General features: G+C 44.3%; 1 protein-coding gene across 1 annotated transcript; it reads left to right on the forward strand.

Moving 5' to 3' along the window:
• The first annotated feature begins 1186 nt into the window (after positions 1-1186).
• Positions 1187-26025, forward strand: otogl (otogelin-like). The gene is made up of 57 exons (XM_070972015.1): positions 1187-1259; positions 1681-1723; positions 2127-2205; positions 2432-2510; positions 2608-2700; positions 3969-4123; positions 4668-4789; positions 6020-6225; positions 6773-6897; positions 7106-7212; positions 7330-7436; positions 7590-7715; positions 7806-7914; positions 7989-8035; positions 8126-8271; positions 8374-8500; positions 8659-8836; positions 8907-9031; positions 9343-9552; positions 9729-9897; positions 10057-10131; positions 10371-10414; positions 10638-10803; positions 12030-12137; positions 12396-12534; positions 13312-13446; positions 13600-13746; positions 13821-13940; positions 14162-14278; positions 15762-15918; positions 16110-16136; positions 16271-16450; positions 16529-16807; positions 16906-17023; positions 17112-17191; positions 17326-18203; positions 18517-18694; positions 18823-18965; positions 19056-19079; positions 19180-19272; positions 19363-19552; positions 19832-20049; positions 20203-20344; positions 20439-20624; positions 20766-20978; positions 21260-21364; positions 21487-21594; positions 21750-21851; positions 21947-22051; positions 22235-22275; positions 22383-22446; positions 22633-22811; positions 22957-23061; positions 23136-23255; positions 23442-23487; positions 25161-25240; positions 25329-26025. The coding sequence occupies exons 1-57, from the start codon at positions 1187-1189 to the stop codon at positions 25527-25529; spliced, it is 7839 nt and encodes a 2612-aa protein (XP_070828116.1). The 3' UTR covers positions 25530-26025.
• Positions 26026-26804: the final 779 nt, after the last annotated feature.

Here is a 26804-nt window from a genome sequence, read left to right on the forward strand (position 1 = left end):
AATTCAGGCATCACCAATTTTATTTTTTACACCCATACTCCTACTGTGACAAAATACAACATTATTGTAATTTAGTCAACTCATCACTATGGCTTGGCACTACACCGACCCGACTGGCTTTATCTGACGTTAACCTAGCCAATATTCAAAATAGCATTATTGCCATAAACCAGTTGTAGACAAAAGCTAAAGAATTAGCTAATATCTGGAAGGTAATGTTGGTTATTAACAATAAAGTTACATTGTGTGAATTAATGCAAATTCCTAACCGCACATATATTGACATAAGCTATCACTACAATAGTTAACTAGCTAACACAGTAGCTAACTAGCATTAACTGAATAGCTACGTGTTTGCTAACAATAGCTCCAACGATATCACAAACAAAACTCTGGAGGATACCAGTCTTCTACAGTATCTGTGTAATTAATCTTCAGCTAATATAGATATTTATTTCACTGGGTTTTCGATTCGGAATAGTTTCTTACCAAGTTAACTTAAAATAACAGCTTAGCTCAGTTAGCATTAGCTTCACCTTTTTCACAGATATGGTACGTTAGCGTTAACGTAACGTAATGTCAGTCGCCAAACTTGAACGCTGTTTAGTTTTTAGCTAGCTAAAACGTTGGCTGTGGCTGTAAAATTCGTGTGGTTTAATTACAATAGGTTATAACATCACTTTACTGTTCTGCACTATATTCTTAAGTTATTTCTGGTCAGTGTCCCAAGAACCTTTGAAACCGAGAGGTTTCCGCCAACTCTAGCGTTATCACGAGTGCAGTTGACGGTCTGGAGCTAGCTCCCCTGCCCCCTGTTTAGCTCAGTTAGCTCATGTCTACGACTGAAGTGTCCCACCCAGGTGGGATTTGTCAGCTACAAGATTACCGGTAACTTAAGAGGTGAAAACCTCTGTGATGGAGCCACAGACCTGCTGGCTCGCACACTCAGTCGACAGAGGCGAATAGCTGGCTGAGAATGCTGCAGTGGCAGAGAGCAGTACAGGCTTACCTGCCCACACAGGTGTAGGCAACTCGTCATCTGCTCAGGAGGGCTGTCGCCACCAGATAGGTTTTACAGGTACGACCAGGTATCGTCCCGGTACAGCCAAACATCCGAAATCCATCCTCCCGGGACCATTGAGATGCACCGTTAACGTTTCGGCGAGACTTCCTTTCGGACTCTGAGATGAACTTAAAGTGGACAGTGAAAAGATTTCTTCTTATGTCGTTTTCAGTCTCCCACTTGCTGTTACTTGAGGGTGAGTCTGACAGTTTTACATCACTTCCCCAAAATGTTAGAATAGTCATGTGATAAAGTTTATTACTGTATGTAAATGATATTAATTTGAGCTACATTTCAAAAATGGAGGAGTTAATAGATCTGCCATAGCAAGTAGAGATTATTATTCTTTATCATTATTATTGAACTAACCTTTCTTTTCTGTGTATATCATCTGTCAAAGACGATTTACTTTTGCAAATATCATAAAGCATATTTTGTGTAAAACCGCTCTCCCCTCCAGCCCTTTCATATTTTGTGTCATTAAAAAATGGCATAGGTGTGAATTACTCAAATGTGTCTGATTGGACCTATCAATCATTAGCTACATTATAATGATGATTTTACAATAGAGATATAACTAATACCTATTTTGTCAAATTAATATTTATTGTGCTTAGGAGCTCAGAGCCGACTTTCAGTGGCAGAAGGAAGACTACAGAGGTAAGTCAAAGGAAGACACTGAATCCATGATTCTCTGTCATTAATCGTGATGCCAGAATATGGAAAGTAATATTATATAAACAGAAAATCATCTAGGATTTTTCAAAGGTAATTCTCATACAGTTTTACTGGATGACATTGATGATTATATTTGCACTTTCTGTTTCTGTCACTAGAGTGTGTGACAGAGACAGCATACAGTGTGTGTGTGTGTGTGTGTGTGTGTGTGTGTGTGTGTGTGTGTGTGTGTGTGTGTGTGTGTGTGTGTGTGTGTGTGTGTGTGTGTGTGTGTGAGGGTTCAGTAAAGAATGGTTTGGAGTCTGAATTCAAGTGGTGTAAAGTGCACTTAAGTCTCCCCTCTGACTGTTTCTTCCCACTAATGTGCATGTTTGTGTGTGTGCAGAAGAGCTAATGCACTTCGGAGGAAACGGGATCTCCTCGGGGAGGAGGTTGGTACACTACACCTAAGAGAACCAGAGGAGGTCAGGGCACCCACATGCGCACAACACACTAACGGGCACAAAGCTGTCTTTGTAAAGAATGAGACACACTCACCAACACATACACTTTCTCCCACTCAGCCTGACGCAACTTTCAACTTACAGCAGCATATCCACCAACAGCACAGCACAGTGTCAGCGATGATGTCAAAGCTTGAGAATTACTCAGGGAACTTCTCTAAGTGTTTGTTGTTTGTTGTTTTCCAAGACATACAGACCACTGCTGTCGGAGGGTACTCTGTCACGCAGCATTTTACACAACTACACAGCCAGAGACGCCTCTTCAGGTAAATACACTACTTTTGAGGCAACCAGAAGCTTGACACTATTATTACCCATACAGACTGGACTAAGTGAATTTGAGTTTGTTCGCGTCTTTCCCAGAATATTGCGGCTGCCTTAATGGTGGCTGGTGTCAAGAGGGCGGTGTGTGTGACTGTGCTCAGTTCCAGGCACTGGGAGACCGCTGCCAGATCAGTGAGTAATACACACACACACACACACAAACACAGACACACACCTACATGTCTTCCTTTGGTGTCAGCTCAGATTCATCGGTATCTCATTCACACGATGACCTTATTGTTGATTGACGAGCACCATTCCTGGTATGCAACAGACTACCTCGTTAACATGAGTACAACTTTTTAATCACAGTCTACAATTACACACTTCATTACACATGAGTGTGTGTATGTGACTGTGTGTGTGTGTGTGTGTGGGCATCAGACTTTCCAGTCATTCAGCAAACGTTAATTAGAGTTCATGCACACACTCCAATATTAATTATCAGATTGACCCAGATCTCTGTCTTTCTTTCTCTATCTCCCTTTTGTTTTTTTATACAAATCTAGCATCATCCAATCAATTCATCCCCATGTGCGTGCGCGCACACACACACACACACACACATACACACACACACACACACACACACACACACACACACACACACACACACACACACACACACAGTTTACTCCCTACAGCAGCAGATATAGAATCACTTTCACTAGGTAATAGGGTAAGGGCTGAGTGATGGAGTTTCTGGTTTCTATATTCTGAACAGACTCCTTATACAGTATATCAGGAGATCTGAGGTCATAATTATTGTAAAGAAGTTTTCATTTTGAAGAACTAATTTAGTGTTGACATGTATGTTGGAAACAGTATAGTTCCTTAGGGACCTGTAACTGAAATGAGAATTGAAATGACATTCTGAAATAGACTCATTACAAGATAAAGAATACGCATTTTATCAGAATCAAGTAAACAAAGACAGCATGAAAGTGGGCCAGAACAAGATTTCTCAAAAAAAAAAAAAAAAAAAAATCTTTAATGATACTGGCAAGTTCTGTTAATTGAAGCATCTTCATTTACAAAAGTTACCATTTCAGATTAGCATTAGCACTGATAAAATTACATGTGACTCACTGTCACCAGGTCCCACCCCCCTCAGATTGTGGGGAGGGACTTGGTCAGCATCTTGGCATAGCCAGCTGTGGGGAATTCCTTTAACAAAGGGCTTTTTAGAAAATTCAGGTATTCATTTTCCACTGATAAGTTCAATGAAATAAAAGATGATGAAGGATTTAAAGATGATAAAAGAGATAGAATGTATGACTTGACCTCTCAGTTCAGTAAAGTGTCAATTTCTGCTGAAATGAATTTGTGTCACCACATGAAACTGATCCACGCCATCATTACAAGAACTTGTCTGAAGAATTGTCCATTTTTTTCTTCAGTTCATAACCAGGGCCAGGATAGAGACGGCATCTGCCGGTCATGGGGTCAGCACCACTACGAGACATTTGATGGAATCTATTTCTACTTCCCTGGAACCTGCTCTTACATTCTGGCTCAGGACTGCCACTCAGCTACACCACAGTACACAGTGTGGGTAAGAGCATACAGGTCGAGATTACCCACTGAGCTATTTCACCCTTATTTAGCTGATTTTTACAGACCTAATTTAAATTTTGGTAATAATTCTATATTTTGTATTGCCTAGAAATCCCATGAAAAGACCAGAACTGACCGTAAATCTGTTCGACTAACAAGTATTTCCTGTTTAGCCAAACCCTGATATGGCCCATTCGTCTATGCAGTAGACCTCCAGTGCTTTCCAAAAACTTTTGAAAACACATCAGAAAACCACTCTGTTGCACTGGGACTACCATGACAATGGGCGCTGTCATTTATTTTGAATGCTCTATTTCCTCCTGTTTAAGTAGCGTTTGCTAATAACTACAGTTTCCAACTGTTGAAGGAAATAATTTGGCTCTTTGAAGATTTTAATTTTATGTTTGTGACCTTTACATCTTCAGGATTTACATTTAATACAAAGTTTAACACATTTTTGGAATTGGGATTGCAAATTTCCATGCTTTCCCCTTCTTTGACCCTTTTTTTATTCTCTTCCATCATTTTTCTTGTCTTCTTAGGTCCACAACAGCAGAGTGTGTGACGGGAGTGTGTATTCATGCCCAAGAGCTCTCAGTCTGTTCTTCCCAAATGAGGAGGAAATCCACATCTCTGGATATCAGGTCCACCAGGGAGGCCGCAGGTGTGTGTGTGTGTGTGTGTGTGTGTGTGTGTGTGTGTGTGTGTGTGTGTGTGTGTGTGTGTCTGCAAAGATTTAGAGAGAAAAAAGACAGGTGAATTTCTATGTCTTCAGTTAAAAAATCTCAATATAAAATGTGTAACTAGTGCTGTCAAAAATATCGCATTATTAACGCGTTAGCGGCCCTTTTTTTTAATCGCGAGATTAACGCTCTTTGTGACCTAGTTAACTTGTAGTTTTTTTACAAGCTGTGGCCACTGCTACTGACGTAAGGAAAAACTACAGGATGTAAACCGGAAACAAAACAATAGGCACACCCCACGCACGTGTTTGGTCTCGCCTGCTCGCCAGGTGTAAAGAGTGGGCTACCGGTTTGTGTGGATGTCAAGCGCGAGACGCCGAAATGGATGCGAACAAGATTCTGAATGGAAAGTTTAGTTTAAAAAAGTTGCCCGATGGGTCGACTGACAAGACCAAAGTTATCTGTGTGTATTGTCAGTGTGAACTGAATTATCACTGTAGCACATCCAGTCTGAAATACCACTTGATGGCTAAACACACAGCGAATGCGATTTCTTCGCCGCCTCCTTGTCAAAACCAGGCGACAATGGATGGCTTTCGACAGAGGCAGGATGCATTATGTTCAAAGGAAACTTAAGAAAGGAAAGTTTAAGTCGTGGTTTAACTTCACCATAGCCTGAGTCCTAGTTTACAATGATGTGCACTTTGTAACTTTATTTTGGATCAACCTGTTTTGATCCCTTAGAAAGGGTTGTTGAAGGGGCTTTTTTGTAACCTTGTATTTATTTTTTTTTGTCATCTGTTTATTGACAGTGTTAAAATGTGTGAGATTTGATTCATTCAAATGTGAATGACTGCTCAAAGTGAGAATGTTATTGTGAAATATAACACTACACGTTGTTTTGAATTAAAAAACATTTGCACAAAGCAAGCCTATCCACTTTCCCATGTTGACAGCAGTATTAAGATGATAATTCAAGGGACATTTAGAATAGATAAAAATGTGCGATTAATTTGCAATTAATCGCTAGTTAACTATGACATTCAAGAGATTAATAGCGATTAAATATTTCAATCGATTGACAGCACTAGTAACAACAGAAAGGAAAAAAAGCACCCCATCCCCACCCCATCACTGTAAATTCATAATATCATGTTTTGCATTGTAGTAATGCACTCACTCTGTTGATGTGCCTGTCTCTGCAATGTCAGGTTAAATCTGCCTCAGACTGTTGGCGGTGTGTTTATTGAGCGACTGGCCGATTACCTGCTGGTCAAGAGTGTGTTTGGCTTTTCTTTGGCCTGGGATGGAGGTTCGGGTGTCTACCTGAAGATGAGCGAGGAACACCAGGGTGCCCCCTGTGGCCTGTGTGGGAACTTCAACCACCTCGCTGGCGATGACCTCACCACTACCCGTGGTAAGACCGGCCTGACCGGCCCCTCATCCTCTTATCCCTTCTCTCAGCACCCACTCACCTCAATTATTACTATTATACACTCAACACTGTTTCTGACCAATTATAGAAACCAGAGTGGAAGGATAGGAGAGAACTGATAGTTTGGGGTTTGAATGGCTGGAAGGAGCAAGTCCTTCCTCAGATGACCAGTAATATGAACTGCAGTTCCCTTCTTGTTTGAGCAGAGAGCTGTCCAGTACAGAGGATGAGCTCAGAGAAGGAGAGTAAACAAGTGGAAAGGCTCTGGCTATAAAGCTGCCATGGACACACAGTTTTAATCTTCCTCTGTTTTAGACTTCCTCTTGATTCCCAATTTCATTTTCATCAGATTTCTGATTAATGTAAATGTGTTTGATGACAGTCTGGAAACAGAAATGACTGTGTACATGTCTGAATGGTACTGTGCAGTATCTTTACCCTGTGTATGTGCTAAACTGTGCATCTGTTTCACATGGCTTGTGTGCTGGGTGTGCATACACACTGTGTTTGTGTTGGCTGCATGTTTTAGGCATTCGGACAGATGAGCCTGCACTGTTTGCTAACAGCTGGGCAGTGGACCTGCCGCATGAGAGAGCCTGTCCCTCAGTAGATCTCGACTTCAATGGGCCCTGCCACTCTGAGTCAGACATGGATGTAAGAACCACGGAAAAATGCTCAGTATTATCTTGGCATCCCCTCAAGTTGAACATAGACAGTGTAATGTACACACTTCAGAGGATACAATGTAATGTGTATTGTGTTCAATGACTGCTGCAGTGTTTGTGGTTTTGCAGTACCTTGGTGTTATTATGTTATGTGCATTATATTCATACCATACTGTATTTATTGTGAATGTGTACAGGATGCCATAGAGAAATGCAGTGCACTTCTCTTCTTCCCCTTTCTGTCCTGTCATGAAAACATTGACCCAAATCCCTTTGTGGCCAGCTGTGTGTCTGACCTCTGTGTGTAAGTCAAGACACTTGCATTGATTACTGATACCTTTAACTTTTAACCCTCTTATCTCTGTGCCATCACAAGCGTAAGCTCGGATACAGAGGAAACCTTTTTTTTTTCTTTTTTTAGATCTGATGATGAGGAAACGTTTTGTCGAGCCTTGGTTGAATACACTCGAGCCTGCTCACATGTTGGATATCCAGTAAGAGAGTGGAGAGACAGCTTCCCTTCTTGCAGTAAGTTACCACTGCAGCTCCACAATCTCAGTGGAAAGTAGTTAGTTCATGGCCCACCAATCCAGTGCATTTATATTAGGTCAGCATTTATTCCATGCTCATGCTCTCTATTCTGGCTTTGAGTGAAACTCAAGTGTGTGTGTTTTTGTGTAGATGATGGCTGTGAGGAGAGTTTTGTCTATAGAGACTGCATTAGTTGCTGTCCACCCACCTGTACATTTGAGAAAGAGTGCCTGGGAACCAACTTACATTGTCTGGATGGCTGCTACTGCCCTGATGGTATGTAATTATCTTCCTGTTTTCTGTTGAATTATGATCAGTGATTGACCTCTAAACTTACTCCAAGCTTTGCAATCCTGTTTCCCACAGGTCTTATCCTACAAAATGGAACATGTATTGCTGTTTCTCAGTGTCCATGTGTTTACCATGGTACATCATATGTACAAGGACACGTGCTTCAACAAGGATGCAGTGTTTGGTGAGTGTGGACATGTAATCACTGATGAGCATTTGCCAATGTGCTGTTTACCTACTGTGCGCTCTGTTTTTTAGCATGTGCATGGGAGGAGTGTGGAACTGCACTGAGACCAACTGCACAGGTGAGCTTACGCTTTGAGAACAGTAAGTTACTGAAGGGGGAAACTGTTCTTTCAGATTCATTACCGTACCTCTTGTCTCTTCTTACTTAGCGGAGTGTTCAGTGGTAGGTGACGTGTTTGTGACGACATTTGACGGTAGGATGTTTCTCCAGCCGGGAGCATGCCAGTATGTCCTGGCAAAGAGCCGCAGCAGCAGCAGATTCACCGTCACATTGCAGTACACTACCTGTGCAGAGGTAGTGTGCAGAATTACTTGTGTACACACACACTCAGCAAACCCTGCACATTCCTTCTACATTGATGTAATCGGCCCATGTGTATGGTCTGTGTGTCTGCAGCAGCAGGTGTGTATACAGTCAGTGACAGTGGTGTTGGATGAAGATGTGAGTCGTCAGATCACTTTGACCAGGGAGGGGGAGGTGATAATCGGTGTCAACCCAGCACCTGTCCTGCCCTATGTTGATGGTAGGAATCACAAAAGCCCTTTAATACACCACAGGTTTATATTATATATCAAATGCAGACAGATCACACTAAAATAATAATAAATAATAATAAAATAATAATTCCTCTTTGTTCTGTGATAATTATTACACATACCCTGTTTGTTTCTGGGTATATAGATGCAGTGGATGTGCGAAAGCTGACCTCTGTTTTTACACTGCTGAAGACAGGGATTGGTCTGAGGCTGTATTATGATGGTCGAGGGGGGCGGGTCTACCTGCAGCTGGATAGCCAGTGGCGTGGACAGACTCTGGGCCTTTGTGGGACCTTCAACGGAAATCTACGAGATGACTTCCTGTGAGCAAGTACTTCCCACTTGTAGATCAATGTTAAGTGTCGCTTTACTTGACGATGTGTGTGTGTGTAGGTCTCCTGCAGGTATGATAGAAGGCACTCCTCAGCTTCATGCCAACGCTTGGAAGGTTTCGTCTGCTTGTGTCGCTCCAGTCAATCTGCCCATCGTAGACCCATGTGAGATGAACCAGCACAATGGTAATAACGGCTCCATCTCTTCAAAACTTGTTTGGATGTACTTGCTATTTTTACCTTAATGAAGTGTAGGAAAATGATAGGGGTGGCTTGAAATCAAGCTGCAAAGTGCCTCACACAAGGATTAGAAACTTCCTGTGCTTAAATGCCAGCAACTCTATAGACTTCACTGTATATCCTGACATTCTGAATAGTACAGTACTGGTTCCTGGGTGGCAATGTGAGCTGGACAGGTTTTCGTTGCAGGGTATCTGTGTTTGTTCAGACTGCAATTTCAAATATTTTTAAAAGGCTTGTGTGTATATATGTTCTAGTGTTCTATGCATCCCAGTGTGAGGTGCTTGTGGGGACTGTGTTTGCCCCGTGTCATGGCTACATCAGTCCAAACATCTACCAGCAGCAGTGCCGCTACCAGGCCTGTCGTTGTGGGAGCAGCTGTTTGTGCACGGCACTAGCTCACTACTCCTACCTCTGCTCCAAACACGGAGTCAACATTGATTTCAGATCACAAGTCTCTGAATGCGGTGAGCGTTTTCTGGGTTGCTTTTATCCCTACTGTGTTAAAATGCTTTTAAATGTATGACCCACAGATTAAAAAAACTGGCCATGAAGTCTTTGGATCATACAGCGCACATGTAGAGTAAAAACATATAGGTGTGCAGTATATAAAATGTGTTACTTTGTGTGTGTATGTACACAGGAGTAGTGTGTCTTGGAGGCATGCTGTACAGCTCATGTGTGTCTTCTTGCGGGCGGTCCTGTCGTGCCCTGTCTAGCATGGAGACTTGTAACCCTGATGACTGTGCCGAGGGGTGTGGCTGTCCAGACGGCAGTTACCATGATGATGTACGGCAGCGCTGTGTGCAACTGTAAGATTTCACCACCTCATATGTCATCCTGACAAGGGTCATCAGTTGATATTTGGCAGGAACACACACACACACACACACACACACACACACGCACACAACACAGAGAGCATCATCATTAGTTAATGTAATAAAAATAATGTCGTGCTTTCTCCTCAGGTCTCAGTGTCACTGTTACTCCATGGGTGGTGTGTCACAGCCAGGGGAGGTGACCTTCAGCGCCTCTGGCCCTTGGTGAGTCACACCTGGCCTTGACCTGTATTTAAAAGTGAGAACTCATTTTGGCTGCTCTCCTCACTGCACACAGTGTAACATCCTTACACACACTGTCTGATACATTTGAGAAAGCAATAAAAGCTTGAGCGATTGTCAAATGAGACGTGGAGCACTTAAACTAACCTTGTGTTTGATAACATTACTCTCTTTCCCAAACACTCACTCCTTTTTCTCTCCCTTCCTGTCTCCTCCATCAGCCTGTGCAGAAATGGGAAGATGGAGTGTGTGCCAGAGGAAAAAGGTAACCTCTCTGCACTCCCCCCTCCCTTTAATTCCTACTCTCGTTCGTTCCAACAACAAAGTGCCGTTTCAGACCGTGTCCCTCTTGCTGAAATCAAGAGCCTTATGTCTGTGGTTGTAGCTTGTTTCCCATGACTGGCTGTTGCGGTTGATTTTTAAGGCGACAGGGGCATTGATTTTCTTGAGTGTGTGTGTGTTTGTGTGTGGGTGCATGTGAATTTTAGAGCCAGACAGTGTGGAGGTCGGGGAGTGTCCAGAAGGGAAAGTGTACTATAGCTGCACGGAGCAGAGAGGAGGCGTGGGCTGTGCACCAACCTGCCGTAACCTGATGTTGAACCTCACCTGCCCTCCCAGCGCACCTTGCATCCCTGGCTGTGGCTGCCCTCCAGGGTAAAATAACCTTAACCTTTTGTGTACTTGTACGTGTTTTTGAAATACCATAAAAGTAATTTTTCTAGCCCAATCTACATCCAATTTCATACTGCAGGGGTGGGGAACATCTGGCCTCTGAGTTGTATGGATGAGACCGTTTGATTCAGCCCGAGAGACAATTCATGAATGCAAAAGTGTTATGCAACAAGTTTTGTAGCAAGCGAGCTAATGACTAAGAAGCTGAAGTCTCATTCAGAAGGAGAACTTCTGGAGGAGTGCCTTGTTGCAGCTGTGGCGCTATACCCACAGGACCAAGTCAAATTGTTCCAAAGTGCCAGTTTGTCTCAGAGAGTTCATGGGGATGAAGGGAAAACAGGTCGTCAAACTCAGTGATAGCAAGTGGCTGTGTTATGGCCTTCATGGTAGACGTTACCAAGTACCTCTCAGAGCTGAACCTCAAGCTCCAGCAAGCTTCTCAGCTCTCTGCTTTCAAATGTGAAACCATTTGATGTGAAATTAAAGCTGTGGCAAGTGCTGCTGGAAAAAGTAAACACTGTGCATTTCCCTACTCAGCAAAACTTTGGTGAGAGGTTTCAGGATATGAAAAGTAAACAAAAGGAACTGAACATGTTTGCTACGTCGTTTAATGTGGAAAACAACTGATGTGCTTGACAACCTACAACACTAAATCACTGAGCTGCAAAGCAACCGCAAGCTCAAAGCTAGACAAGATTTCATCTGTGTTTGGGACAATCTACTAATGTGAGCAGTTCTTTTAAAAACTGACTGATCCAAACATGTAAAATCAGCTGCAAGAAGCATCATCATCACTACCATCTGACACCAGTTGCTCTCCAAGGAGAAGCAGTGTCAGCCATCGCATTAGAGGGTAGCGTGATATATGTGTTCAGGAATTAAGTGTAGCCCTCAAAGGATGTTATGAAAATTGAAATGGCCCTTGACAGGAAAAGGACTCCCTACCCCTGCTGTAAAGAATGCTTAAGATCAGTGCTTCATTAGAGTTTCTTGTCTTTGCCTAACCTACTGTACAATGATGTAACAACATTAGGAATCACATTGATAATTGTAATGGTTAGCAAAATCAAGTCTGTGCAAGTGGATTGCCGTACTGTAATGACTGATGGACAAACCAGCAGTTTAAAATTACTTTCTGCAATATGCATTTGAACTCATGTGTTTGCATGTTCTATACCTCCTACTCGAGTTATTTCTTATCTATGAAGGCTGGTGCTGCACCATGGCGAGTGTTACTACCCAGAGAACTGCCCCTGTGCCTGGCTGGGACTTGAATACCTGCCTGGAGAAACAGTGGAAACACCGTGTTACAAATGGTATACATCTCACCTGTAGTCTCCATTTGACTTTGATCAACACATTGATCGAGAAGCACGAGAACGAGCAGGGATACATTATTTACAAATGAATGCTTTACCTCATTTAGTAGGTGCAGTTTTTCATGTAGGATTAGAACTGTTTTCTAACAGAAATTAATAAAAAAAGTTTCTATGCGTGGCATAAAACAATACTACTGTCCCACCTCTGTTTTCTCTTGACTGTTCTCATGTGCATTGACCTGTGTGTCTCCTCAGTGTGTGTCATCGTGGCTACTTTAACTGCAGCTACTCACCATGTCCAGCTGTGTGTACTGTCTACAGCGATAGACACTACCACACCTTCGATGGTCTTGAGTACGACTACCACTCTGACTGTCAGGTCTACCTGCTTAAAGTGAGTAGTGTGTGTGTGTGTGTGTGTGTGTGTGTCTGTAAGGACTTTCTGATGTGTACATTTCAACTGTGCAAATAAAGGCATTCAATGACGTACTTGACTTGACAAATTCATGGATTCAGTGTGGGCGCTGAAATGCCTGTCAGGTGCTTGTGCATGACTGTGTCAGAGAAGTGTGTGTGAGAGATGAAGGAGCATCCTCCGCATGTCCTGGCCAAGTCTGATTTGGATCTGGGAAAGAAGATCCAAGCTCATTTCTAATCTTGGAAGAGAGAGTGTTTTTTAATTAGAGCAGATTAAGGTGTGTGTGTGTGTTTGTGCGTGCGTGCTGGTGGGTTTGCGCTGTGGTAATGCTAGCAGACGTTGTGCAAAGCTGTAGCAACACAAAGAGACCAGTGTTCGCTTCAAACCCCAGGGCTCCTGCGCTCCCAGGGATATAGAATTAGAATTAGCAGAACAGACATTCCAATGCAGACCCAACAGACTGACGGCTACCGAAAGAATGGGGAGGCAGGTCAGAGCTGTGTCTTAATAGCCTAGAGTTGCTTCCTCTTCTTGTCACCTCTCATGTATCCAGAATAGCAGTGTTTTCTCAACAGGTAGACTCAAATTCTAAGTTTGAAAGCCATGTGGCTTTCAGATGTTGCTGCTGTGGCTGTCGTAAATGGTGAACAAACCAACAGAAACACTGTGTTGTGTTTATATGACAGAGATGAGATGAACTGGCGAGGCAGCTTTCCCTCCTGGGAGTAATATTTTGTCTTCCCCTCTCACCAGAGTGCAGGAGAAACCGAGGTGTCCATTGTTGCCCAAAACAAGGACTGCTATGAGAGCGGCATTGTGTGCATGAAAATACTGGTCATTCACGTGGGACTTACCAAGATCTACTTCACCGACAACTCTGGCAACCCTGTATGGACTATCCACACACAGTCACGCTTTCTCTTTACCACTCAAGCTCTGTGCCTGTGTCCCATGTTCCTCTCAAAAATCTAAAAGTTATATATATCAATAAAAACTCAGCGATCCCTGCTGATACTAATAATCTGCTTTGTCCTGCCTTAGAGCCCCTCCACTGTTGTAGGTCGAGGGTCAGAGTTTGAGCTTTGGAAAGCGGGCTACTACACTGTGGTCCACTTCTCTAATCAGGACCTGACCATTCTCTGGGACCGCAAGACAACTGTACACATCAGAGCTGGTCCTCAGTGGAAGGTCTGCGTCCTCAGATATACATGTTCATATACTCTATGAAAGGAATCGAAAGCATCTGTTTTTTTTTTCATTAGGGCCTTCTCAGTGGACTATGCGGAAACTTTGACAGCGTGACAGTGAACGATATGACCACCTCCAGCCACATGGAAGTCAATAATGCACAGACCTTTGGAGATAGCTGGGCCCTGGGACAGGTATGAGTCAGCTCCTCTCCTCCATTAATTCTCCCTTTACCCTCTGTCCTCTTTCTGTCTTTGTCTATCTCCCGCTCATTCACTTTCGCTCCTCTCCAGCTTTCTGTTCTGCTCTTGTATTTTATGTGTGCTTCTCTCCCTCGAGTCCACTGTGATATTTAAGAGTAATCAGACACTTGATCACCTTCTTTGTGTGTGTGGTTTTTTTGTGTGTGTGTCAGTGTGAAAGTGACTATGTAGTCGAGCGACCATGTGAAGGGGACTTAGGCAGACAGCCGTATGCCAAGAGGGAGTGTGCTCTCCTCTACAGCGATGTCTTTGCACCCTGTCACAACGTGGTGAGTGTCATTGAACTGACGCACACACCCACACACACAAATGTCCGTACAGAGTGAATGCCGCTATGGAAAGGTTATCTTGCTTGCAACAGGGGAGTAGGGGTTGGTGAGGGGTTATGAGAACAACTCCTAACTGATCCCAGGAATACACTGTTCCTCAGAGACAAATACTAAATACCACAGCAGATGCAAGGGTACACACACGCACAGACACGCGCACAAACTTACACCTAAATGTTTTATCACAGTATGGTATTTCTCTATGTGGCCAGCAGATGGAGCCATCTATATACATGAACAGCTCAAAAACAGTGAAGACAAACATAACACTGCGACACCCACTTCACTTACTTGACATAATTAATAATATGCAAATAACTTCCCTCCTTAAGTAAGTGCTGTGATGGCATTTATTTGAGCATTAGTCACTCCTCAGAGAGAAACAAACACAATGCGCAAGAAAACAAAAACAAAATGTACATGGCTTATATTGAGCATATGCATGTTATTTGGCGCTGTGACCTTATGTACGTGTATATTGCTACATCTGTTTATAGTGACATGAGAGAAGCAAGAGCTTGTACTTCAGTTGTCATTCTGAGTGGCAGAGCCCACTGTTCTGACTCGGTGCCAGATAGAGTTTGTTTCTTTGCTTGAGTCATTGTTTGAAACACAGTTCAGCTTATTTGATGAAGCTGATGAACTTGCATGATTCCTGCAATCTTGGGTTGTATCCATATGGGTGAATGCACGTGAATGCATTGTAAGTCACTTTGGATAAAAATCATCAGCCATGTCAGCAATGTAATATAAAAGACAGTTTTACACAAATAAATAGATCCGAAGAGTTGTAGTAAAGTTTTTTCTCTTGTGTTCAGACATGTGAAGTGACTAGCACGCTTATACTTCAATACTGCCCACATTTGACAGGTTTTATTAACACAGATTTTGGATCTTTGGATTGTTCATAACCAATATAGAAGAATGTCTACAATATTCCAGAGTACCTTTTAGCAACATGACTGGATTTAGTCACAAGCCTGTTGCTCCACTCAGGATGCAGCACACTACCCAATCAATACTGGTGCTTCTCACATCTAAAACAATAATAATACCAAATAGAGTTTTGCTGGGCTGAAATGTGCATTACAGCCGCCAGTGTCAGAAGCACAGAGGCCAAGTTAACCTCAACCAACCAACTCATTGCTGATGCATTTTGTCTGTCTGTCATTGAGCTCATTTGATCCTCTGCACCAGCGGTTGACCCACATTTCTTTGTCCTGATATCTCATCACTCCTTTGCTGTCTGAATTATTGAAAACTACTCACCCTCTAAACAAGACCTCCTCTAGTTTCCCCCAGTGAGATTTGGCCTGGTTCACTTCATGATTTTGTGTGTGTGTGTGTGTGTGTGTGTGTGTGTGTGTGTGTGTGTGTGTGTGTGTGTGTGTCACCGTGTATACATGGTGTGTGGACCCTCCAGGTGGATGTGGCCTGGTTCTATAGGAACTGCCTGACAGACACTTGCAATTGTAACCGTGGGGGGGACTGCGAGTGTCTCTGTACGTCCATCGCTGCATATGCACACAAATGCTGTCAACAGGGGGTCACAATACGCTGGAGATCACCCTCTGTCTGTCGTGAGTACACACACACACACAAAGACAAATACACACAGGCTCATAGTAAATTGATCTACTCTGTGTTGGTCAGGGGAGGGGATCCCACTTACCTCTTCACATCAGCTAATATTCTGCTATTTTTCATCACACTTACATATTACCTTGAAATCCTTCATAGCGTCTGTACTCTCTCTCTCTGTCTCTTTCAGCCTATGATTGTGAATACTATAATCAAGGTACGTACCAGTGTGGGTTTGTTGTTATCAGAGAGCAATTTTGTTGATTGTCGTTTCAAAACCTTATACAATCGGAACCCCTGCTGGCTTGTCACCACATTAATTTCCCCTCCCTCTCTTTCACTTCCCCACAGAGTTAGGCAATGGTCCATTTTCTTTGGTGAGTGCTGTTTCTAATGACACCATGTTTGGAGTGAATCGCACCAACAACTCAGTGTTTCCTCTGGTGAGGGAGAGACCAGGGCAGTCGCCTGCCCCAGGCCTGCTGTTCAACTTCATGATCACAGCAGGCCTGCAGAAGGACAGAACATCACGTGAGCTTCCACATCCACACAATTGCCCTCTCTTTTTTCATGGGTGGTAAATTAACCCCCATTTGTTTCTTTTCCCAGGTGTCCCTGTGGTATCACTGGAGTCGGCAGAGAGACCAAACTATTTCCTCGTTGTGTCAGGGCGCAGCCGTCTCCAGATGGAGCGCTGGAGTCGAGGGGCGGACTTTAGTCGCAGGGCAACCTTTATCCAGCACCAGGGGCTTTTTCTGCCAGGTCACACCTCGTTCGAGCTCGTTGGACAACCTGGAATCTTTCTGACACTGACACGCACTGCTGCGCAAGCTCAGAGATACGACACCTCAGAGGGCTTCAAAGGCAGCAGCAGCTTCACACTGGAGGGTCAGACACACATGCATGTACCCAACCCACACACAGACACAAGCATTTACATACACATAAGAACTAACTAATCAGGTGCTTTTCCTCTCCTCTGGCAGAGAGCAGTTTTGTGATACCTTACCGTATGATGTGTGAGTGGCGCTACCAGGCCTGTGCCAGTCCCTGTGTCCACACGTGCAGCGACCCAGATGCCACACGCTGCCAGTTCCTGCCTCCGTAAGGGGTTTGGCTCATTAAATGCAATCATTTTACAACCAACATAACCTATGTTTAACGCGGTTGCTCATCTTTTCTGTGTTTGCAGTGTGGAGGGCTGCTTCCCACGTTGTCCCAAGAACATGGTCCTGGATGAAGTCACGAGAAGATGTGTCTACACAGAGGACTGTGAGTACAAGGGAGAGTTTTGATTTTGAGGTGCCATTAAAAAGTTGTGCTTTGGCGCTCCCTGGTACCTGAATAGTTTTTCTCAAGAAATACACACATTATTTACTTGCATGTATTTTTTAATCACCCACTAGGTGTTTCCCTTCCCCCAACTCCAACGCCCTTTGCGTATGTGACGCGGGCCAACAGAACTACTACAGCACCACCCACAACTTCAACCACAACCACTACTACTGCTACCACAAGGCTTACAACCACAACCACCGCTACTACTACAGCCACTATGACCACCACCAGGGCAACGACTACCTCCTCCACTACTGTCAGGTCCACAACATCCACCACCACTCCCACAACACCAGCTGCTGAACGTATCACTCTGCTCACCACATCTTCATCTACAACTTCTCCTCCCACCACTATTGTTTCCACCACTCTCCCTCCTTCAACTCCACCAGAGACAACCACTCTCAGCACAACTGAAATGACCCCCACTCAAACTACGGTAACCTCGGGGGTCACAACAACTATCACCACAGCAGCACCCTCCATTGTATCCACCGAGGCTAGCACAGTCCCCACAACTTCTTCTGCTCCCTCTCCTACTACTCTTGCTTCCACCACCTCGCCCCCTGCTCCTACCACCACCACTGTTACTTCTCCATCAACACCATCTCCAACATCCTCAGTAACTTCCACCCAACCTCCTCCAACCTCCCCCTCCACACAGCCTCCACCCACCACAACCGTCACAACTGCCCCCACATCCACCACTTCTGTCCCTGAAACCACCACCGAAACCACAACAACTCCTCAACCCACACCAGCGGATACAACCATAACCAGGGAGACCACCACCCCAATTGTGACAACAGAAGCGCCGCTTCCTACAACCATCGAGCCGACTACTGAGCAGGATACCACTGAAATAATCACAAGCCCTGCCACCTCTCCTGTAACAGAGGAAGCATCAACCACACATCCCTTCCTCTTGCCCACTACTCCCTGCACAGTAAGTGTCATTTGTGTAGTTGAAGTTCAATACACAGCCACTAACACACTGGTCATAAACATGTTCACTAGCACTTTGAAGATAAATGTGTGTGTACTGGGGCACCCTGGTAGCTTTAAATATTGTTGCTATGCATATGAATCCATAATCAATCTGTATATACAGGTAGGCACTTTGTAATGGATGAACAAGGACACTGGGGAAAAAATGTATAGAAATGCAAATGTTTGTGTTTACTGACACAAAAAGACTTATGAAGGAGTTCTGTGACATGTAAACAAGAAAAATGAAAGGTTTGCCTTTGTATCCACAGCCTCCATACTCCTATCGAATCGATGAGTGTGCTGAGCTCATCTGTTTCAATGGAGAGCTGCTGCTTCACAACTCCTCTCTACACTGTCGCTACAACACCACCCAACCCCAGTGCAGTCTGCTGGGCCTGCCCATCCTCATCAACACAGACCCCTGCTGTCCACAGTGGCAGTGCCCCTGTAAGAGTGGTTGTTACGTTAAAAATCAGATTTTCCTGATTCAGTGATAGGCCGGGCTTGTGATTAGAAACAGTTGTCTGCTGCAATAATCTGTGATTGATTTTACTCATACAGTTTGCTTTTTCCAGGTCGCTGCACTGTGATGTCAGACCTGCGGGTTATTACCTTTGATGGCAACAACGTGGCCTTGTATGATAATGGCTCCTATATCCTGGTTAACCTGCCCAGAGAGACTATTATTGGCACAGTGGAGAAATGTCCAACCAGCCAGGTAACATACAAATAATGAAATATGAACTGGACTATAAGAAATCTGAAAAGGATTTTATTGTGTGTGTGAAATTCTTTGTTTTCTTTGTAGAGTGTAAACTCCATCAGACGAACTGTGAGTACTGTCCCTTCCTTTTGGTTCCCTCTAAAAGCTCATAATCATTCAAGATATATTGTCTTGTATCATTACATTTTCTAATTTTACTCCTCTACAGAGCCCGACAGGTGGAACGTCTGGTCTCTGTTTTAAGAAGCTAAATATTACTACCTCCGCCTACAGAATCATTATCAATCGACTTGATCGCAAGGTGAATCTCTTTACATAACTAACCAAGAGTTCAACTTGCCACATGCAAATAATGTGATTCTTGTGTGCCTGTGTGTCCATCTATGTCCAGGTGACAGTAAACTACAGACCAGCTAGACTTCCATTCTCCCGTCACGCTCTTTATGTGGAAGACACAGGCAGCATGTACCTGATCCACACACCTGGTGGGGTCAACATACAGTGGTATCACAGTACTGGCATCATGGTGCTGCAGTACATCGCCACTTACAATGCATCTGTGCCCACTCGAGGCCTGTGTGGTGGGTCCACACACACATACACACACCAGCTTTGACTGCATCAGCACCAGCCTCATTTATCTAAGTGCCAGCTATCAGCACCTTAAGGCTTAGTGTCTAAACAGCAGCATCACTTTGACTCGACTCATTATGGGATATGACAATTTGAGATGTTGAGAGCCATTTGGTTTAATTAGGCACAGACATTATCTGACTCCACATTTATATTGCTCACTGTCAATGCAGCAGTATAGATCACATGGAGACGTACATTAAACATCTTCCTGCCTGTTATGTCAGGTTGTTGTGATGGGAACCCAGAGGATGACCTGAAGCTGCCCAATGGCACAGTGGTCAGAGAGGTGGGAGACATGATGCTCTTCCTGCAGGCTTGGAGAGTCCACACCACTGATGACACTGAACACACGCGCAGGGTCGGAGACAACTGCACCACCGGGGACTGCTCCACCTGTCTCTCCATGCTCCATCAGAGAGCCTTCACGCCCTGCCACAGCAAGGTAGCTGCAGTGCTCACATAGCATTTCACAAGCCTAATTGTGAACCATGTGTTTAGTTAGCTTGCCAATACTTGAGAACAGCTTTGAGAACAGATTAATCAATGATCATTAGTTCAGGCCCTACATGACTTTGGCTTTGTTGTGTATTTGCAGGTCACTCCAGAGCAGTTCTGTGACATCATGTGGGCTGGGGACCTGCACTACAAGGATCACCAGTGTGACTTTTTGGCGGCGTACGTGGCAGTCTGCTACACACATCAAGTCTGCATCAGCTGGAGACGACACAACTTCTGCCGTAAGGAGACAAAGAAGTGACACACGTGTATGCAGATGTTCTCACTTGTGTTTCTCATTTGCTCATGCATTCCTAAATGCCTGTCATCCTGTAGCATTGCGGTGTCCCCCCGGTAAGGAGTATCAGCCATGTGTGAGCACCTGCACCAGCCGCACCTGTCTGAACAGAGAGTACTACGAGGAGACCACCTGCTCTTTCATCAGAGAGGAGTGTGTGTGCCGCAGTGGAACCATCCTGCACCGCGCTGACTCCCCTTACTGTGTAACTGAGGATCGCTGTGGTGAGTGACAGAGTAATTACAGGCCTTTGTGATGAAAACTCCACTGTCAGAGAGTCAGTAAGTTTTGGACTGTGCTTTATATCACTCCTAGACTGTCTCAGCTATTTCATCAGTATATTTACTTGGCTCTGATGTATCCAGTGTGCACAGATAATGAGGGTAACCCCCGGGCCCCTGGTGAGGTATGGAATGGCTCTGCTCGCAGCTGCTGCCTGTACAAATGTATGGAGAATGGCTCTGTGGTGGCTGTCGAGCCAGACTGCAACTCTGTCCCGACACCATTGTGTGAGAGGGAGGGAGAGTATGTGCTGGATGTGGTTGAAGAAGGAGCCTGCTGCCCAAAGAAGATCTGTGGTGAGTTTAAAAATGAAGTTCTGTCTTGCCAAGCAGAGCATCTGATCCAAACACAGACGTCTGGAGATTGCATTCTAGAAATGATGGTTAAGTTCTTCCTTTCATTCTCCTTTTAAGTCTCACCCTTGGCAGTAATATTGTATTGCTGACAGGTTCTTTAGCTAACCATCATCCTCAAATACTTTTACTTTCACAGACCAAAACATCATAATGTTGTAGTGAGTATGAGACCCATGAAATGATCTTTCCTCCCCTTGTCTGGCTCCTTCACTACTTGTCAGAGTGTAACATGACCATCTGTGACAGCGAAGCTCCGCCTTGTGATAACGGGAACAGACTCGTGATTGGTTACAGCGCTCTGTCCTGCTGCCCAGAATACAGATGTGGTGAGAACAAACTTCAGGTTCTCCACAAATATTTAGACCTGCTGTAAACTCTTTATTTAATGTGACATTTTCCCTGAAGTTTTACTTTCACTGAACACTTTGCTGTAACTGGTCTTTCTCAGAGTGTGACCCCATGGCATGCCCTCCTGTGTCTGCTCCCAACTGCAGGGAAGATCAGTTCCTAGTGGAGGTCAGGGGCGAAAAAACCTGCTGCTACTCTTACCTGTGTGGTACGTTTTTTTTTTTTTAAATTGCAGTTCGCAGGTCAGTGTAAAACTGAAACTGCAAGTCTTTGGTGTGTGGTTGGCCTTCTGCTAAGTTTCCATCTTTGACACCTCCGTCAATTACAGCAACAATACTGAATGTGTTGTTTCTGTCTGAGCAGTGTGTGAGTCATGCATTGAACCCATTCCAACGTGTTCACATGGAGAAATTCTGGCTGTGGATCTTAACACCACCAACAGCTGCTGTCCTCAGTACCACTGTGGTAAGTATGTGTGTGTGTGTGAGAGAGAGAGAGTGTGTGTATGTGTGTTTTTATGACTTCAAAGTCATATTTCTGTTTTCTCAAATGTGTTGCAGTGTGTGATGTCAATCTGTGTCCCGAATCATCTGTGAGTTGTGCACCTGGTCTCTCTTTGGTTCAAACTAGTGTCCCTGGGCATTGCTGCCCACAGCACCACTGCGGTACACGCTCTAAACTCCTCACATTAATTCATTCACACGCATAAACACACACATATATCCCATTTGCTGCCGGTATATTTTGAGTTTATGATTGGAATAATCTTAGCAGTTGTTATGCCTGTCATAGACTGCATAACAGGCGTAACAACTGCATCTCCTTAATTTTCTGTCTCTCATTCCCAGAATGCCAATGTGAGGACAGCTCTCTCCCCATCTGCCAGGTGGTAAGTCAGCAAAAAGCTGCATCGCAAGTCAATGTCTAATCGGATTTTTACTGGAAGGAAGAATAAGTGAGCAAATTCAGTAAAGTCAGCACACTGTTTTCTCTCAGGGGGAGGTGCTGGTCGAGGTTACAGACAGCAGCAACAACTGTGGCTGTCCTCAGCATACGTGCCGTATGTGTAACATGCATGAAAGCTCACACACACCTGACACTAGTGTGACAATACATGTGCTTTCGACATTGTTTCATCCACTGTTTCATACTACTCAGTTTCCTGGCAGCTCTCTATTTACCATGAAAAAACTTTGTCACTTACAGTATAATTATTTGCCCTGTGTTTATGTGTATATGTGTATAGAGAAGGCAGAGGTGTGTCTGTTCCAAGGGGTGACAGTGCTGGGTCCAGGCCAGTCTCTGGTTCAGTACCTTGAAGGAGAGCTGTGTTATACTGTCCACTGCCTGCATCACAGAGATCCAGACTCTGGCTTCTACGCCATGGAAATTTCATCAGTCAACTGCTCCCAAAAATGTGGACCAGTATGTATCCAACACATTTATCAACATTTGACAGATAACAGTGATTTTGAGAAGTTTTTTTTCTCTGATTGTGTCTCTTCAGCTATAGCTTTTACACCCTGCCTCATCCAATTATCTTCTTTTCTTCATTCGCCTCATCTTTTAGCACCAGGTGTATGTACCATCCACAGACCCTCAGGTGTGCTGCGGCTCCTGTAAAAATGTATCCTGTACTTTCACTGATGAAAATGGGACAGCAGAGTTTTTCACGGTAAGAATAACCACTTCCACACGTGCGCAGTGCTCCCCTTTCTCAAGTCGCACTGATTCTGGCTGTGTGTGCAGGCAGGGAGTTCCTGGGTGGAGAACTGCACACGTTATGACTGTATGGAAACAGCAGTGGGAGTGGTGATACTTGCCTCTGGGGTGGTTTGCCCACCATTCAATGACACAGAGTGTCTTCAGGTCAGGACATCTAAATGTACTGCAGTTTATACTGTATCCGAATTTAAGGTCAAACCATTTATTGTTCACATTCATATGCCTAATACTTGCAGTAATATATCTCTTCATCTTTGTGTGGACGCTTTGGAGGTGTTAACATGGTGTTTCCCATTAACTCTGTGTGCTCTTCCTGTTCTCTTCCTGCAGAATGGCGGCGTTGTTCAAAGCTATGTGGACGGTTGCTGCAGGACATGTGAGTCTCCAAATTTATTTGGCGCTTCTGATACTGCTTTGAGCTGTCAATCAATCAGAGGGGTGAGCGCCTTGTTGCCTGGCAGTGGATGGGCTTCTTGGCTGAATGGTTGGGGGTGTGGCCTGTTGTAGAGGGTGCAGATAAAGCCTGTTGTTGGCCTATCACTACATTTCCCACAATACCTGGCTTTCCCAGTTTGTCCCTAAATCTTCTGCTGACATAATTCCGGAGCCAGCACAGCTCAGGCAGAAGAAATATTTGGTGGGACAACTTGAGGAAATAATGAGAAAAATTAAAAACTATAATTTAATATGACTACACTCAGAGTTTAGTAATCAACACTGTCTGAACTTGTGCTTTCATGATGATAACTTGTGAGCTGTTCTTCATACCTGCTTTACAAAGTAAGTTGATATTTTTTCAAGTTGTGTGGATTAAACCTTTAATAAAGATGCAGCGGTGACATTTTGTCTCTTTGGGGATTCGGCACTGCAGCCTCGCCCGCTTGCCTGCTTTAGCAGTGACCTTGCAGACTGGCCAATCGGGTGGCTCCACGGTGAGCGTTTTACCAATGAGGATGCGAGATGTTTCAGGGTTTAGAGTTTGCCCCGCTGAGCTTCTCTTTGTAGTTCGTCAAATGGCTGAGTTCCTTGGCTGACTGCCCGGAGTGACCCGAAAAAGAAGTGCAATCCACGTGCATGCCAGCTGCACTGATTCCGTCTTCTGTGTGTTTGTGTGTGACGCTGAACTGTGTTTTCTGAACCATGCGTAACCTTGTGTGTGTCCTCATGACATTCTTTGAACCGGATGGCTGCGGTCCCGGCGATGCTCCCAGGTTCTGGAGTGGGTGTTTTACCATTTACCGTTAATCCTGTAACCCCTACTGGTAGTACTAACTGTGACACAGGTACCACCACCTTGTACTGTTCCCACTTACAGTGATTTTTTGGCATCCTGACACACAGTGACTCATTCACTTGCACTTTCAAGCTTTGTGTGAATGTGTGCTGTGGGAGTTTATTTCTGTGTTTGTGTGTCTTGTCTTTTCAATTTCTTCCTCTCACTGTTTAACCCACAAAGCACAGTATAACATGAATAACACTCAATCATGCATAAATCTCCAGTGCAAAAACATCCATTAGACAATATGCCCTTTAAAATATTGTTGTGAGAGAAAAAGCTCCAGCATTACACAGTCATCCATTAAGAAAAAGCTGGAGATCACCTACTCTTTTCATACATTCCAGCACTACACAGAATCATTTTGACCAGCTCTGGTTGGCTTAAAAGTAAGGTTAAGTTAGCAGCCAATAGGACAGCCAGATCTCTGCTGTGAGAACTGTGCCCCCCATCACCCAACTGTCAATCAAAGCAAGCTCCTGCTGCTGGGCAACAAAGAGCCCTGCGCAATCGGCCTTTCAAGATTGTGTGAGTGGCAGGTCTCTGCAGTGAAATGATCAAAGTGTGTTTTTGTGTGTGAGCATATGTTTACCAGTGTATGTGGGTGTGCATTTCTGTGCCTATGTTTGAACTTGCACTTTCATGTTCTCTGCTGTTGAATGGTTATGTTGTGTTAGTAATTTGTATGATTTTGCTCTGAAGGCTTCCGTGTGTCTGGAGTTACTTCTCAGTGTCACTCTGTATGCGTCTTACTTCTGTGTGAACGTGTGTAGGTAAAGAGGACGGTAAAACATGCAAACGTGTGGCCATTCGGACTACCATTAGAAAAGATGACTGCAGGAGCAATGCACCGGTGAGAGAGGAGAGGCATGCAAACATAAAAGCCTACAGTTATTTGTTGTGCCTTCTCTTTCCATCACCCTGTCTCCCTCTTCTTACAGGTAACGGTCTATTCTTGTGATGGGAAGTGTCCATCTGCCACCATATTCAACTTTAACATCAACAGTCACGCCCGGTTCTGTAAGTGCTGCCGCGAGAGTGGACTACAAACCCGCTCCATCACACTCTACTGTTCGCGCAACTCCACCATCGTGGAGTACAACTTCCAAGAACCTCTGGACTGCTCCTGCCAGTGGAACTAAAAACTTAAAAAAAAGGCAGTCCAGGCAGAAAAATGAAGTGAAGAGAATATGTGAATGAAGGGATAAATGACGGTAGTTGTGGTGCTGCTGGTTGTGGTGGTGCTGGTAGGGGGAGGGGTGTCAGAGCTTTTACAGTACTGATGAAAGAGCATAAAAACCAGCCATGTTTCCTTTTTTTTGTCACTATAGTTCACTTTACAGCACCGACCTTGAGTCGTAGTTGTAACTAAAAGATGTTGAAAAGAGGTGATGTAAGTTGGAAATTGTTTTCAAGTAGTTTTGTCTGCACTTTAGTCAGACATCAGTCAGCTTTCTAGAGTTTCAAAGTCATAGTGGGACGCCATTAGCCTCTTATCAACTGTATATTAACAACTGATAACATGTTGACACAGCAGTTGGGGCATTTTTTATATATATATCCGCTGGTGCGTTCAAACAGTGTATATGCATTTTGGTTTGTCTTAGGAGATAAGTTTGGCCTTTGTACAATGCAAGTGTTGTGCGATGCTTTGTTTCTTTAGAAAAGTTTCACAAGTTTCTAAAATGTGACCTTTGGCCTCTTTGTAGTTTCTTTATTTTGAAGTAGGTGAATAAAAGATTTAACAGTGTCTTTGTCTGAATCATTGCAATACTGACTGATCTGCAGTGTGTCCCCTTCACACACCCTCCCAGTGTTTTGTTCTCAAACTCTTATTACGCACATACTCGTCCTGATTCAGCATTTGTCGTGCTGACGTGTGTTTGTGCTTCACCTCCAGAGGTTATTGCTGTGTGGGAGTCACTTCTTCATAACAGAACTCCTCAGTGGACTCCACTTTCTGTCTGTCAATCATTTCTCCCTTTCACATTCCTGTCATTCCACATGGGCCAGCGCTTCTACCGCACCCCACATCCGAGCCAAACCATCCTCACCACTGCATTGTTATGAACAATTTGCACAACAGGCTTATTTTAAAAGAACTAAATCTGAGACCTGCAGTCTGCTGTGACTGACTGTCGGTCATCCAGAGGCGTGAAACTGGCGGGTTTGCCCATGAGCACGTCTCAATTACTCACAAAGCCTCACCACATCTCCTGTCCCTCTCCTCCTCCCCTCAGTATGCCCTCACCCTCATCCCCAGCCTCCCCACCTCTCCTCTCCTCAGGAGCCCAGCTCTGGAGTGGCCCTGTGCCCACGGTTGCCATGGCAAGCTGCTCTTATCCCAACAAAGAGCCAGAACAAATTGGGTTGAACTCATACATCTCTCTCTCTCTCTCTCTCTCTCTCTCTCTCTC

Source organism: Chaetodon trifascialis, chromosome 10, assembly GCF_039877785.1.
Source record: "Chaetodon trifascialis isolate fChaTrf1 chromosome 10, fChaTrf1.hap1, whole genome shotgun sequence".
Lineage (NCBI taxonomy): Eukaryota > Metazoa > Chordata > Actinopteri > Chaetodontiformes > Chaetodontidae > Chaetodon > Chaetodon trifascialis.

Coding starts and splice junctions, on each gene's coding strand:
- otogl (XM_070972015.1), top strand. CDS start 1,187: ATGAACTTAAAGTGGACAGTGAAAAGATTTCTTCTTATGTCGTTTTCA. Junction 9,898..10,056: donor CGGCAGCGCTGTGTGCAACT/GTAAGATTTCAC, acceptor CTTTCTCCTCAG/GTCTCAGTGTCACTGTTACT. Junction 15,919..16,109: donor GAGATCACCCTCTGTCTGTC/GTGAGTACACAC, acceptor TGTCTCTTTCAG/CCTATGATTGTGAATACTAT.